Source organism: Heliangelus exortis, chromosome 3 (genome assembly GCF_036169615.1).
Source record: "Heliangelus exortis chromosome 3, bHelExo1.hap1, whole genome shotgun sequence".
NCBI classification, from domain to species: Eukaryota; Metazoa; Chordata; class Aves; order Apodiformes; family Trochilidae; genus Heliangelus; species Heliangelus exortis.
Genome location: NC_092424.1, coordinates 104,120,531 through 104,135,976, shown reverse-complemented (window position 1 = coordinate 104,135,976; position 15,446 = coordinate 104,120,531). Strand labels below are relative to the sequence as shown.

Sequence of the window (15,446 nt, the reverse complement as noted above, 5' to 3'; positions counted from 1 at the left end):
GACGGCGATGGTTTCGGGAAGTGGATACAAGTGGAAAATAGGGGATGGAGGGGTTCGGTCTCCCCAATCACCCCCAGATTTATCCTGAAACGAATTGGGTTTCGCTGTCACGTCTAAATCTTACAAATGTGGCTGGCTTGGAAAGCAGATGCCTTCACTTTTCACGAGTCTCTTGAAGTTGTAACGTTCCTAATCGACAGCAGATCTTCGCTGTGGAAAAGCACAGCAAATTCCCTGCGTGTCGGTGCAGTAGTGGTTTTGTGTCGCGATCCCGATATCAGTTACAAGTTGACATAATGCAAATTAGCAAGGGACATCATAAAAATCCACCTGCGAATAAAGGGTTTGGGACAGCATGTGCTTCATAACTTAAACACCAGATATTTAGACCAAATGTACTTAACAAGACAGTTAACCCGAAACTTCAATTCAATCGCCAGTGGATTGACAAATCCAAATATTTTTTATTTTAAAACAAATATATAAATATCGGACTATACGTTATCCAGGCAGCTTTCAGCTACAGCTTCCAGTAATATTCTGGGATGAAATAATATACTAACGATCCGCTCTGATTTTAAACTATTTTCGCGTGGAATAATTTTCTGTATCTCTCTCCCCTCTAGAAACTTAGATATTTTATTTCCCTTTACTTCTGTGCATAAGTTTTTATTTCGGAATTATTATTTCTGTAAGTGGAAATGCATTTGGGTTTTCTTCCCTTGGAAGCAACATGAGCAGGTATCATTGCCATTGTTGTGTTTATGGTCTCAACTAATCTGCTACTTCTCTAAAGAGAACTGAGATTTTTTGGGTTTTAATGCACGCACCTAGACCAAGAATCTTCCTCTGGGAAAAGAGAAATACTCGGTTAGAACGTCGTATCTCTGGTCTGTTTCTTGGTTTAGGGACACTTGGGTGTCCTACAGTCGCATTCTGACAACAGGACAGGAAAACTATTTTTGAAAATGCAAACTTATTCATAGGCATCAATTTAAAGCATCGGGCACGGGATCACACTCGACATTTCGACTTCCCGAATAGAAATAAAAGTTTAGGGTTTGTGATTTTTTTTTTTTTTTTTTTTTTTTTTTTTTTTTTTTTTTTTTTTTTTTAGGGGCGGGGGGATAAGAAAGAAAAATGAGGGAAAGAAATAAAAAAACACTGCACAGAAATGAGAAAGAACTGAAGAAGCTGCGATGAGGGAACGTCTTTGCTTTGCCTCTGCCTCATAAAAATGCCACCCGTTTACAACAGGAGGGAACGAAAATCTCTTTGCCTGCCCAAGGCAGTGAGCAGTAATAGACCCCAGAGTCTCCCCAGAAATAGAGATGGTTTACGGATGAAATGGCAGTGCCAGGGTTTACTTCGCCACAGTACTGTTGTGTCCATGAACGGTTGCAGGATCACAACGCAGTTTTTTGTTGCTGCTGTTTATTTGATTTTTATTTATTTGTTTGTTGGTTTTCCTTCGGAGATGGGCAAAAATCAATGTAACCACAGCAATGACATGAACAATGAAAAAACACATGCGTGTCCCTGAGTACGGTACCGTGTTATCCTGGCGGATCTGTCTTCTCTAGGGTATTATATTACCATGGCTCCACGGGACAACGTAATACACCCAAGCAATTTTTCCCCCTTCACGGATCTAAAGGAGTGTGAATGGATGGATGAATAGAAAAACAAATAAGCAAGGAGATTATGGCCTCAGGATTAATTATAAAGCACGTTTAACCTTTTTCTTTGGAAGGTTATTTTGCTTTGCCTGGTTCACCCGGGTAGTCTGACTCCCCCAAAACCTAAGCAGGGCTCTGAGGCTCCCGATCCGCGGGCGATCCGCGGGGCTTCGCACGCCACTGTGTCCAGCCGCGGTGGGGGGGGAGACCTTCCGTGGCCGTGGGAAGGGGGGCAGGAGGCAGGCACGGAGGTCAGGAGCTCTGGGGAGGAAAGTGGGGACCGTCAGGGATGCTGGGGCGGGGAGAGGAAGCAACTCTAACCCGGGGGTGGTCCCCTCACAGGTAAGCGGCTCGAAGGATCTTCTCAGGGAGGGAGAACAACGAACAACTTGGATCCCAAAATAGTACCAGAGGGAGCAGATGCGTCTCTCCATCCTCCCCCAGGTAGCTTTTTTGGCTTTTTGGTGACGGTGCTTTTGTTTGGGGTTGTTTTGTTTTTCTTTTTCTTTTTCTTTTTTCTTTTTCTGGCTTTGTTTGGTTGTGGGGCTTTTTGTTCGTTCTTTCTTTCTTTCTTTCTTTCTTTCTTTCTTTCTTTCTTTCTTTCTTTTTTTTCTTTTTTTTTTTTTTTTTCTTTTCCCTTTCTTTCCTTCTTTCCTTCTTTTTCCCTTCTTTCTTCTCTTCTTTCTTTCTTCCCTTCTTTCTACTTGTGTTTCCCCTCTTTCTTCCCTGTGCAGGTCCCGGTGAGTCCTGTCCCGCTGCTCGGCGGGGAGGGGGCGCAGCGAGGCCAACCGGGAGCAGTGCGGAACAGCGCGGAGTGTCGATCGGCTCAGGCAGCGCGGCCGCGCATCGCTGGTGGGGGACCGTGTCCCTCCCCCGCAGAGCTGCAGGGAGACCCCCTCCTCAGTTCCCCGGGGGACACCGCTTCGCCGGGGGGGGCGACCATAGAAAGCCCTGGGGAGATGCCCCGGGGGAGGCTGCGGGAGCCGAGAGGGGGGGCGAGATCACACGTTTGCGGGCTACGAGCCTCGGACTGCTGCGCCTCCAGGAGAAGCGAGTTGAAAAGTTGGTTCTTCCCAGCCAGAAACTTTCTCCCTGCGTGCGCATGCCCGGAGTTTGGTGGGAGGTTGAGGGGGGAGCTGTGAGGGGGGGTTGAAATAAGGAGGAGGCTGGAGGGAAGGGATCGGTTCAGTCTGAGCTCGGCTGCTCCCGGGCGCGTTTGCACTCCGGCAGAGGCAGCCGGCGCCGGTAGCAGGAGGAGGGAGAGCACCTCCGTTTCCATCAGCCAGAGCACCTGGACACCTGGCCCCGCTGCTCGCTCGGATCTTCCTGCACCCGCTGGAGGAGCAGTGGGGTGGGGTGGGGAGAGCACTGTGCCCCCCAGGGCCAGCAGAGACCCTGACCTAGCCCAAGTTCTTTTTTTTTTTTTTTTTTTTTTTCGTCCCCCCACCCTCTCCCCGTTATTTTTCTATTATTTTATTTTACCAGCTCAAATTTAGCCCAGGATCTTTTAACTACTGCCAGCGGTGGAACACAGATCGGGATTAGGTAAATAAAAACAACAACTAATTTTGTTTGGGTTTTTTTTGTTTTGCCAAGCCTCGGGCGTTGAGGATATTGATCCAAACACTTCCTTTTCTCTCCCTCCTTTCTTTCCTTTCCCCTATACCCTCCCACCGTCCCCTGGATGGTGCAGAAGCGGAGAAATTGTAGTTCACGTGGGAAGAACCGTTCCCCTCGAGACGGGCGGAGGGCTGGGGGAAGCCTTCACATGGGACTCGGATATTTTGATGCTATTTAAAGATCTGTCTTTCCCTTTCAAAGTTGTTTATCCCCCCTTGCGGAGGAGCTGTGTTTTTAATCCGAGCTAAAAATGACACATACGAGCTGCAAACCAGAAACCGGAATGTCCGCTATGGACTTAAATGTTCGGTTTCTTTCTCCCTCTTCTTTCGTTTTCTTTCCTCTTCTCTTCTTTCTAGTTTGCGTCCTTCGTTTTCTCTTTTCTGCTCCATTTATAGTGTTTTGGGGTGAGAGAAGCCTGCTCTCTTTCTTCCCAAGGCCGTAACAGAAAATGAATCCGATGTTTATATTTGTCTGAATGGATCAAAACAAGTTCAGTGTAGGGAGACACGGAGCTTCTCTGGAAGCAGAGACTGTTAAGTGTCAGTGCAAAGCCGAGGATTAAGGTATGGTTGTTATAGTTGGCTTTTGAAAGGGAAACTATAAAAAACGAGCATTTTGGAGTTTACCGTAGCGCTGTGGGAACTGTCTGATAAAAAGAGAGCAGGGCAGGAGGGTGAGAGCCATGTCCCGGACAGGTGCACAGTAGATCCAGTTTAGTAAATCCGAAGCTAGATGAGAAAAAGAACAAATCCCTAAAACAGGGCTGAGCTCAGGACCCCGCCGCGGTCGTAACGCGCTGCGCAGCTCCTCGGCGGGAGCCTGGTTGCGGGTGGCCGGGGCTGCGCTGCCTCGTCCGGCCGGGCCTGGGGATGCGCCCCGGTGCCCCGAGTGCTCCGCGGGGGCGTCGCCGCAAAAGTTTTGTGTGTGTGTGTTTGTGTGTCCGTGCTGTGGCCGTGGAGAGAGAGGAGAACAGAGGGAATAAATCCTCCCTGCCTCTGGGAGAGAGGAAGGACGATTTAATTGTATGCAGGGGAAGCACCGGCTGTTTCTCTAGGGAGAAAGCGAGAATGAAACTTGTGCTGAGTGGCTTTCTGCAACTGAGAGAATTAAAAGACCCACACACAGAAACCCCCAAATCCCACCTAAAAACTTCTGCAGGGAGAGTACCGGGGAGCCTGGCCCCAGCAGCCGCCCCACCGGCATCCCCCGCGTCCGCTTTCTGCCCAGCGACCCTGCCGTCGGATGCATCCCTGGCGGCCCCCGCAGGCCCTGTAACACAGGACCCGGGCCCGGCTATATTATTGCTGTTATTTTGGATAGAGTTTGCCCCGAGCAGCGTAGCGATGGCTGGTGCTGTCGGACCCCGGTTGTTATTATTATTATTATTATTATTATTATTATTATTATTATTACGGGACTAAAAATCCTCCGCGTTCATGCTCATTCACAATGGTGGTCTGGAGAAACTTGTCAACACTGATTTCGTGATAAAATGTGAATGATGATTTTATAAGGATTGAGCGGAGATATCCAAGGCACATGCTGACTGAGTCCTTCCAGTCCTCATTAATGTTAGCAATTAACTCTTTCACGCTCAATTAGCCCCGAATAAACCTGCTTTAATAGATTCTGCACACTTCATTAATACTTTGAATAAATCTGTGCTGAACAATGCACTTTATTCCTCAAGAGCACCACGCTCGAATAATGCGGAGCGAAAGGGCAATTTTATTCTCTTTCCAGTTAGTTTCCCAAACACAGAAAAATTGTAAGCTCTATTTCCTCGCTCAGACTGATAGGAAGGGAAAATCTCGTCTCCTCAAACGGGACAAAATAAGTAGCCGACCTGGTGGCAAAATGCTGCACACCGATGCGAGGCAGCCGAAAGGACAGGGGTACCAGACTTTAAAGGATTCAGACAAAACATGGGGAACTTTTTTTGACAGATGAACCTGATTGCTGTAGTTTGAGGCTATACTAAGCACGCAGCGGTTTATGCCCACTACTTTATCATGTTTGTAAAAATAAGCAACGTTCTCAGGGTAATTTACCTCCTCCATTCTCCCATGTGGAACTAATTAGCAAACCTCATTATTTATGAGTCAGGTATTTAATGTAACAAATATCCCTTTCAAAGGGCACATCGGAAATTGATAATTCAAGGTAGAAAGGAAAAATGCCGGCTAGCCACAAGAATTCTTAAAAACCCATTTAGTTTCACCTCTTGCTATGCTACTATAAGAAATCCGGCTGGGTTTCTTTTTTTTTTTTTTTTTTTTTTCATATATGAGGAGTAGAATTTAATCTGGAAGGTTAAGATTACAATGTCCTTAAGACAATTGCAACTGGACAATAGCATTACCGTATCTTCAAACAGGACAAAGGGTAAGAAAGCTGGAGACAGATGTAGTCTTTCAAGTTTATGATCCTATTTTGCAGGGTAAATTTATCTTGGCATGAGTGGGTTTTGTTCCAGTCAGAACACAAGTGGTTTGTTCTTAATTACTTACCGAGCTAGTTTGTGTTAAAAAAGAAAGCTCTACACAGTTTTATTGTGATGGGGGAATTCAAGCAGAGAACTCGGGGGTCTTCTGCTGGAAAAGAAAAAAATAATAATAATTTTTAAAAAAAGATAAAATTGAAGCCCCGATAACGATCTGTTTACATGAAACAGAATTAAAGGTGGAGGTGACACCGAAATGAAAGAAACATTGATCTCTCTGCGGGCAAGCGGGAGAGCGGAGAGCCACTGCACTGTGAAACTCGTTCCCTTTGATGTCCCGAGAAGAGGGGACTTCTTTATTAAATACTCTGCTCTTCGTCTATATTTTTTTACCATCCCGGTCGCACAGAGCAAAAGTGTAGTTTACATTTCTGGAAATGTGCCAAGAAACAAACTTATAGTAAGGTGAACACACAGCTCCCATCTCACCTCTTTTTTTTTTTTTTGTCTTTTTCCTTTTTTTTTTTTTCCTTTTTTTCCCCTTCTTTTTTTTTTTTTTTTTTCCTTTCTTTTTCCTTCTTTTTTTTTCCTTTTCGTTTTCTATTTGCATTTTTAATCTTATATATATATATACTTAAGTATATATATATATAAAATAATGGAACCCCTCCAGCTAAAAGCTACAGGAGCAAGGGGTGGTATTATGAGCTAATATATTTTTTCTTGGTATCTGTCCTCTCCTTCACTTAGGAAATAGAAAAAGAGTTTTGTTAATGTTATCAAGCAAGAATTTATCCAAATTGAAAAAGTAGATTTTTGCTTATATAGTTTTTACTTAAATGTTTTTTAAGGATACCAAGAATAAAAGAGGGATAAGCCCAGAAATTAACTCAGTCTGCAGTAGCATGTTTATTGGTTGAGAGATCTAGGGCTACCTAGGCAGGAAAATAGACACGGAGCTGTTGTGACAGGAAGAAATAGACATTTCAGGTACACAGGAATGAGTGTTTTCCAGGTACTTTTTTCTGGGGATCATCAACTGAGGTATTTGTGCTGTGAAGTGACCATGTCTGGTAGCACTAACAAAACAAGAAGCTGAATAACAAAACAGTCTGGTTGCTTCATTGGCTTTTAATAGTTTAAAATATATGTTTGTGTATGTATATATATATAAATGAAAAGGGGAAAAGGAGAGAAGGAGGTGAATGCAATGTGTAGATTTCTCAGTCAGCCACTATCCAAAACATACCCCATTAAAAAAGGCAAAATGTCACAATCTCTTATTCTGGGTCACTGCGATGGAATTTCTCTAAGGTTTGGCTCTCTCTTCCTGCTGCTGATTTATGTAAAGCAGTGTGAAAGGTGGACCCAGTGTACAGAGCTTCTCAGAGTAAGCTTCTCCCTCTCACACCCTCCCAGCTGCAGATCCTCGATCCAGGCAACAGCTCACATATAAATCAGATTTGTTTCCCTGGTCTTTAGACCTCTTCCACTGTCAGTTTCCACCCCTCCAGCCCAGAGAGACAATCACTGCTCTGCAGCACTTTGCTGCCTTTTTTTTTTTTTTTCTCCCTCTAAAGGGGCATGGGGATGAATGCACCGAGCTGAGTGCAGCAAGGATCCTGGTGGAGCCCTGTGGAGATGCAGTGGGAACCCTGCAACAAACCTGTGGGATACTGTGGGCACTCTGTCATGACTCCATGGGAACCCTATGGGGATCCTGCTGGAAAGATGCACCACCAAGGCCAAATCCCAGACACTTCTTTGAGGAAAGTGAGTGCAAGCTCTGGGCTGCAGGGCAGGCAGAAGGCTCCCTGGGCTGCAGGGACTGATGCCCCCAACAGCCATGGGTAGTCTATCACACTCACAAAGAGAGGAAGCTGTGTCGCTAGCAGGAGCTTTCAGGAGAAAAGCTCCTGCCAAATGGTTGACAGCAACAGGGGCTGAATCTGCAGGCAGTGCCAGATGTGCCTTGATGCTGCTGACTGGTAGCATTTTCCTCTTTGCCTTGTGGGGTGGAATGGGTAGGGATCTGAATTAGAGGAGAGACTGGGGGCTTTGCAGGACCCTAAACCAGAAAGCAAAGTGGTGGCATCCAGCCCAGGGCAGGGCTGAAGCCCTGCAGCTGGTGGGCTGGGAGTCCCCATGGGAACGGTCCCTGTAGCCCTCACCTTTATGCCTTTTGAAGAGTTTTAATTAAGCAGTTGCCTAGATTAGGACATGGATTTGAAGCCAGGCGCTTCCCCCAGGGAGAGCAAATGGCACTTCAGATTTGTCACCCAAACTCAGCATTATCCCATTTCTTTTTGCAGTCCATAAGAGGGAGAGCTGTTGGGGTGAGTTCCCCCCACCCCAAAAAATAAAATAAAATAATAATTAAAAAAAAAAAGATATCTAACTTTTTAAAATTAGAGATGATGTGAAGTTCTGAGCACCCAACTGGCTCCACCACCGCAGAGGCAGAGGTAGAGGCATGGCTGAGGCCAGGTTGTGTGCAGGTGAAAGACCCAGGGGCAGCAAGCTCTCTGTGCCCCTGCCTGTGTCACTTCAAAGGTCAGGGCTGAAGTCAAGTTTTGTGAGCAGACGTAGTGGGCAGTATCTCTCCATTTTCTAAAGGCTGAAGGCACACAGGAAGGGATTTTAAATTATATGGGAGAAGCCTACGCATTTGGGACCAAAGTGACTTCACTACACTGTCCCTATGAAGAGGATCACTGCAGGTCTACCTGGCACAGGGATGCTCTTGGTGGGTGAATGGCTGTGGATTGGGTACAACTTTTGTGTGCACGTGATAGGGAGAGTCTGGAGACCTGTGAGGATATGCTTACATCTAAGAGCTGGTCAGGACTCTTGAAGTCCACGCCACCCTCCTCGTGTGGCTTTGGAGAAGAGTGTTAATAAGGAAGGAGGTGAGAAATCATCTCTGACTTTATCTTCACTTAAATCCAGTTTTCCCTCTTCCCCCCTTCATCTTTGTTTTCCAGATTTTTTCCCCCCCTGTTTCCACGATCCTCGTCCTGAGAAGCTACCATGGGAAGTAAGACCCTGCCAGCACCAGTGCCTATCCATCCTTCCCTCCAGCTCACCAACTACTCCTTCCTGCAAGCATTCAATGGGCTGCCAGCTGTGCCCTCTGATCATCTTTCCAACCTCTATGGCTTCAGTGCCCTGCATGCCGTACACCTGCACCAGTGGACTTTGGGATACCCAGCCATGCATTTGCCCCGTTCCTCCTTCTCCAAGGTGCCCAGTGTGTCAAGCCTGGTGGATGCACGGTTCCAGCTGCCAACCTTTCCACTCTTCCCACATGTCATCCAGCCCAAGCAAGAGGCCACCAACGTGACACTCAAAGCCAAACCCCGTTTTGATTTTGCCAACTTAGCAGTGGCTGCCACACAAGAGGATCACTCTAAATTGGGACAGGCAGACAGTCAGGGCTCTCCCCCAGGGCTGGGGTCTTTGCTTGAGGTCACTAAACTCTCTCCAGAGAAGAAACCCACACGGGGAAGGTTACCATCCAAAACCAAGAAGGAATTCGTGTGTAAATTCTGTGGCAGGCACTTCACCAAATCCTACAACCTGTTGATCCATGAAAGAACCCACACCGATGAACGGCCCTACACATGTGACATTTGCCACAAGGCCTTCAGAAGACAGGATCACCTGAGAGATCACAGGTAATTATTTTTTTTTCTTTCCCTGTCCTTTTTTCCCGTGTATATCAGTATTCTACTGCTTACCCATGTACCAAGTCATGAAGGTGCTTTTAAGAAAAGTCATGTCCCTGGCCAGCCAGCAGTGTTCCCTCTAGGTTTTCATTTTCCAACTGCTGATGGAGAAATCCATATAACTCACTGGAAGATGGGCTCATTGTTATACTCTCTCACCCTGAAAAAACTACTTGCACAGCTTCCTTCTTAGCTTCTGCAGACATTTTCACCCTCTGCTGGCGTCCTCTTGTGTCCTCTGCCTTTGTGATCATTCAGAAGTATCATGAAAGAAAACAGCCTGGTGATCTCAAAGTTAGAGAGGAGCTTTTTATCTCTAGGAAAGGCACTCTTGTAAGCCAGCTCCTCTACTTCTTGCACAGACACATACAATCACCCAAGTGCCCCACTCCAGCGCTCTTGGTCTCAGCAGTAGGTTCAAAAAGCCCCAGCGTGTTCTCTATCAGGTGCATCACTGCTAGAGTTTAGGCCATTTTTTTCCTGATGTCTTGATTGTTTTTCTCTCCCTAGGTATATCCATTCTAAAGAAAAGCCTTTTAAGTGTCAAGAATGTGGGAAAGGATTTTGCCAGTCCAGAACGCTAGCTGTCCACAAGACACTGCACACGCAAGTAAAGGAACTGAAACCTGCCAAACTTAAATGCTGAATCTTCAGATTCTATGAACTTTTTCTCCCTTTCAGACTTTACACCGAAACCAGAGCAAAAACAAAACTTTCAGGATGGTAGCACTGAACTTTGTGTTTTTGTTTTTGCCTCAACTTTAAGAAGAGCAAAATCCACACCTCCCCCAGCCCAAGCAACTCACTTAGTCGTGGGTGAAAATATTTTCTTTGCATTTAAAATATACATGAATGATGCAGAGAGTGCTAGCTGACTTGTGTGGCTTTGATAAACTTTATGCCAAAAGGTGGTGCTCACGTGTTGGACAGGAATCTCTTTGAAATCCCCACAAAGTTCCCCCACCCCCAATCCCAACAAGCCCCCCCAGAATCGTAGCTTCCAAAAGTATTACTTTAAAACAAAAACAACCAAAACCAACAAAAAACAAACCACCTCTTATTTTATACTTATTTGTTTTGTTTTGTTTTTTGTTTTTTTCTGTATAAAGCTTCTTATTTTTACACTTCAGGAAATACAGAGAATTCTGGAAGACAATTAAGAACTGAAACAGTGGTCTCTCATCACAGCAATATTAGGACAACGAAAAGGGAAAATTTTTAGTTTGTTTTCTTAAAAGAAGAAGAAATTTAATGTTTGGAAAAGACCTAAATCTCTCAAATGAGGAGTCCTATCATGCTGGAAAATCCATCCCTATCTTAGACCTGCGGGTCGATGGTGTTTGGGACAAGTCAGTGTTCACGGGACACGGAGACCTTTTTATTTGCCTTGCGGTCAAGTGCGCTGTGAGGAGGTTTGTAATTTGTAGACTTATTTAAAAAAACCTAGAGGAAAAAAAAAAAAAGAAGGCAATACGTCAAACTGGCGGCATGCACAACGTGGTTTTAGTGGTACTTTAAAATTCTTCATGCGTCCTGATGACAGAGAACAAATCTCAACCTGAGAGCATATTTTTTTAAAGGCTGGCTTTCTGAACAGTGTATTCAAATTAAGAGACATTCCAATAAGTTTTGTTTATTAAAAAAAAAAAAAAAAAAAAGTTGTATGGCTGTTTGGCACTTTATGCTGATTATTGGTAATTGACATTTATCACTGGATTGTGTGTGTTTTTTAAGTATTAAAATAAATCGTTATTTTACAGGCAAGTCTGCATGGACTACATATGTGTTAATTTTTAATTTTGTTTTTGTTTCAGTAAATTTTCTTTCCTTAGTGCTTGTTTCTACCAGCCTTGGAAATTCTGGATCTTTTCCTTTACACACAAGCTCTCCCCCTCCTCTTTTTCTTTTTTTCCTCCATCCATTTCTTTTTCATTTTTTTTTTTCTTTTTTCTCCTAAGGCTGACAAAAGTAAACAGATCTCCATGGAATCAAATAATTTTGCTGCTGGTGTGGAAAAAAAATCGTCTTGGGTAACTAAATCTAAGGTACTATCTGATAAGATTAGATGGCAGAAGTGTTATAAAACAAATCACATGAATAATGGGCAAACTGTTGCTGCTCTCACAGCCTAGAGGCGCTGCGGGGAGAGCCGCCTTCTCACACGCTTCCCTTGTCGGGAGCGAACGTTTTTCGGTGGCATCTTCGGCCGGTTCAGCGCTGGTTGGGGCGGCCTTTGATTCCCGGCAGCTGTCTTAGATCAGGGATGTTTATTCCACTGCGAAACCGCTTTGGATCGAGATGGGGGGAGAGAGCTCAGGGCTGGGGGGAACACAGCTTTGAAGAACCTCTTGCCGTCCTTTCTCGTCCCCTCGGCAAACTCTAAACCCTCTTTCCCCTGTCACAAGCCAGAGCCCCCCGTGATAAGCAAAAACCTTTTGCAAAGTAGCGACGCGACACGCCCGATGTACCATCGGAGCCGTCCCGGTGGTTCTTGCGCTGGTGCAGCAGGAGTGATTTGACGCCGCAAACCGCTGGGTCCAAAGCGGTTCCTTTTCCCCTTCCCCGCTCTGCTTTTAGAAAAATATTTCTTTATTTGGTCAAGGAATCCTATCAACGACAGAGGAAAAATTGCCGTTGTAACTTACTTAATATAATGGGAGGGGGGATAAACCTCTCTCCCCCTCTTTTTCAATTGGACACTGATTCGAGAACATCGTAACCAATTTCAAGGCACTTGCTGGATGGGCTGCGGCGTCCACCTTCAATGTGGGAAGGCCCTAAGGACGCTCAGGGTGCTCAGATGACCCCTTTGCCTGTATCCAGCTCCGGAGGCTATGAGAACGGGCAGAGTTTGAACTCGGCTTGCTTATGCTTTGCTTCCGACCCGCCACTCGCTTTCCGCTCCGCGGGAAGGCTTTTGGTTTTTGTCTTAGAAGGCATCTGAAAACCAATCACTCAGCACAAGCAAGGAGCGCGGGGGTGAAACCACCCAAGCCTGGCCGGAGCCTGGGTAGGCACCCTGAGCTTCCACGATGTGTAGCCAGCACCGTGGAACGAGCGCGGAGCTCTGCGCGGCACTCCGTTCCGCCGGGCGCGTTTTGCGCCGAGCCTGGCAGGAGCAAGGAAAATCCCTTTTTCTGCTCTTGCTTCGAGCTGCCGAGCCGGATCGAGCCGCGTTTTCTTGTCAGCGTCTCTTGGGGGCAATCTGCGCTGCCTCTGAAGGTTCCCCCCCGCTCCTCCGTTGGGGTTTAGCTGCTTCGTCTTACGCAAGCCCAACGGGAGCGGCCGCCTCGCCCCGCGCTGGTCGCCGCCTGCGGAGGTCTCCTTGGAAAAAGCCACCCGCCCCCGCCAGCGCGCCGGGCGGTCCCCGGGTGCCGCTTGCGTGCTCCGCTGCCGGGACAGAGGCACGGGAGCCCGCGCCTCTCCCAGGGCCGACCTGCAGCCCTCCATAGCACTGACACAGCGTTAGCTGCCAGCCTAAGGGGAGGGTAGTTCACTTCTTCCCCCCGACTTCCCCTTCCCCCCCGTCCCGTGAGTTTCTTTGAAAAGGAGATTCAGAGAGAGAATCTCCGACGAACTTCCCCCTGTGTTCTCTCCTGCGTCCTTCCTGGCACAGAATACAGGAACAGGGATGCTCCCGGGGTTCTGTCGTGGCAGGAGAAAGCAACAGGGCTCTGTCGCTTGGATCCATTTGGGGTCGTGACTACAAGCCTGAAGTCCAAGTTGCGTCTAAAGGGAGGGAGGAAGGGATGCAAGGAGAGCCACTCCACTGAGGCTTTCCCACGATTGCTCCACCATTTCCTTAACACCGGCATGCCGAAGCACCCGCGGTGAGGTAAGAAACCCTGTCAGTCACTGGTTCCCGGGAACCGCTATAACTGCGGGGTCACGAAGGTGCAGAAATCTCTCTTACCAGCTGGGCATGAGAAGCATTTGATTTGTAAGGCCTGGCGATCTGAAAGCCAAGAATTTCCTTGGACATACATTTTTTACATGCAACTTAAAACAAAAAGCAACCACCCCAGAACTGACATATTCAGAATTACAGATGTGTTAAAACTACATGGGCATACTGAGCACAGGATGCACACACAGAGCCTCTCAAAGTCATTTGTACTACACGTGTAAGTGTGTGTATTTCCTCTTCCCAGAAGGCTGCTTTCAACCTTGTGCTGCTGAAAGCTATCTCTGGTCATGCTCTCATCTGCACTGGTGGACAGTTCTCCTATTCCCTCCAATGTTTTGAATTTTTTTAGCCAGTATCAGTTCAGTGCTTCCAAGGAAAGCAAAGAGATGAAATCGTGACAGAAGAGATAAATCGTACTAATCCCTAAAATAAATGAAAGGAATTAGACAGGAAATGTGCTTTTCGATTTGGGATAAAAAATAATTTAATTATTAATTACCTACCAATTTCTTTTCTTTCTTTGCATGTGGTTTAATCTGACATTCATGCATGCAGCAAATAAAGCTTTCCTAGGCCTCTATCTTCCAATTGCAAGCTGTTTCTGTTCTTACAGTTGCTTTAAATTTTGCATTTTCATCATAAAACCATCACTGAATAGGAGTTTGCAAGAGAGAAAAAACCAGTGCACCTGACTCGAGTTGTCTCTTCCTGCATGATTTAAAAGGGAAACAGATTTTTTTTTTTTTTTGGTCTTTTTAGATTTCTTTTTTTTTAACTATTTCCAGTTACAAGATAAAATGTAAAGATGTCTTGGCACATCTCTCTCTCTCCCCCCCCCCCCCCCCCCCTTTACATTCCAGTCATTCTTTTTCTGCCCGTAAAATGTTACTACTCTCCAAGACCCTGATTCTGCACAGCCTACTAAGCCTGTTTTTTTTGTTGGGTGCAGGAAGAAATACTGTCAGATGGGGTCTTCAGTGTACATTCATGAAACAGAGCAAAAGCCTCTCTCAGAATGCTCACTGGAACAGCAAATAGTTACTTTTCAGCTGTGGATTACATGTGCTTCTGAAAAGGGGACCACAAATCATTGAGTTTTTAAAGGTTCCGCATGAGTTGCATATTAATCCCTGTTTCCCTAGGGATGGATTAATCCCAGCTTCCCAGTTGTGTGGCTACAGACAATGTTGATGAGGTTGGGGGCAGGAGAGAAAGGAGATGGGGAAAGGAGAGGGAAATTAAAAAGATATATCACAGGAATACATGGCCTAAGTGGCAAGGAGCCATAGGTACTTAAGTTTCAAAACTTCTTCTACCTCTGTCACTGCATGAGAGCTGAAGCAAATAACTTCAGCTCCCTGTTTGGGTTTCTTCATCTATAAATTGGGGTTAATGTTGCTGCTTTTGCTCCCAAGAGGCCTGACACACTTGTGTAGAAGAAACTCCTGCTCAGCTCTCAGTAGTGAAAGGAGATATTCCAATTTGTACCTGGAAAGCTGAAAGCAGCGGCTGATCTGAGAGATCTAATGGAGTGTGCAAGACCCAGTTATATTTACGTGTAATGCTTTTTCAGCCCTGGCAGTTTTGTTGAGGGATGGAGTCCTACAGCCCAGCATGCATTTCTCCTCTACATTCCTATCCAATGACTAAATAGGAGGAATGGCATGGGCCAGATTCATCCCTGGTGGGACTCCAATGACATCAGTCATCTTTATAGGAGTTTTTTGAATGAAGTCAATTGAGTTTTACGAGGACTGATTTTGGCCACATGCATATTTAACTACTCAGAGAGCTGCAGCAGTAAAGGAAGCTCTCCTTGTCTCAGAAAGAATCATTTCTGAGTCTGGGAGACACAAGCTAAGTTGATTACCTGTTTCACACAATCAAACTTATCTTATTTAAACTCGAGCAGTTGAATTGTGATCAGCATCCAGCAGAACTTCAAGAAACAAAAAAACCCCATCTGTTCCCAAATGTTTGTAGCTTTCAATGAAACTTTTTCCATACCACTCAGGGCAGCACTGTGCCAAGGATACCCAGCAGACATGTTTACATGATAAAGGGCA

General features: G+C 45.9%; 1 protein-coding gene and 1 long non-coding RNA gene across 2 annotated transcripts in view; both read left to right on the top strand.

Annotated features, from left to right (window-relative positions):
* The first annotated feature begins 2,861 nt into the window (after positions 1 to 2,861).
* OSR1 (odd-skipped related transcription factor 1) lies at positions 2,862 to 11,237 on the top strand. The gene is made up of 3 exons (XM_071741991.1): positions 2,862 to 3,224; positions 8,730 to 9,422; positions 9,984 to 11,237. Exons 2-3 carry the CDS (start codon positions 8,776 to 8,778, stop codon positions 10,117 to 10,119), a joined length of 783 nt encoding a protein of 260 aa, XP_071598092.1. The 5' UTR covers positions 2,862 to 3,224; positions 8,730 to 8,775; the 3' UTR covers positions 10,120 to 11,237.
* Positions 11,238 to 11,952: 715 nt separating this feature from the next.
* The window catches only part of LOC139795241 (uncharacterized), a 41,627-nt gene continuing 38,133 nt past the window's right edge, over positions 11,953 to 15,446 (top strand). Inside the window, exon 1 of the long non-coding RNA XR_011725433.1 lies at positions 11,953 to 13,308. This is a non-coding gene — a long non-coding RNA (uncharacterized lncRNA). The remainder of the gene's footprint in view (positions 13,309 to 15,446) is intronic.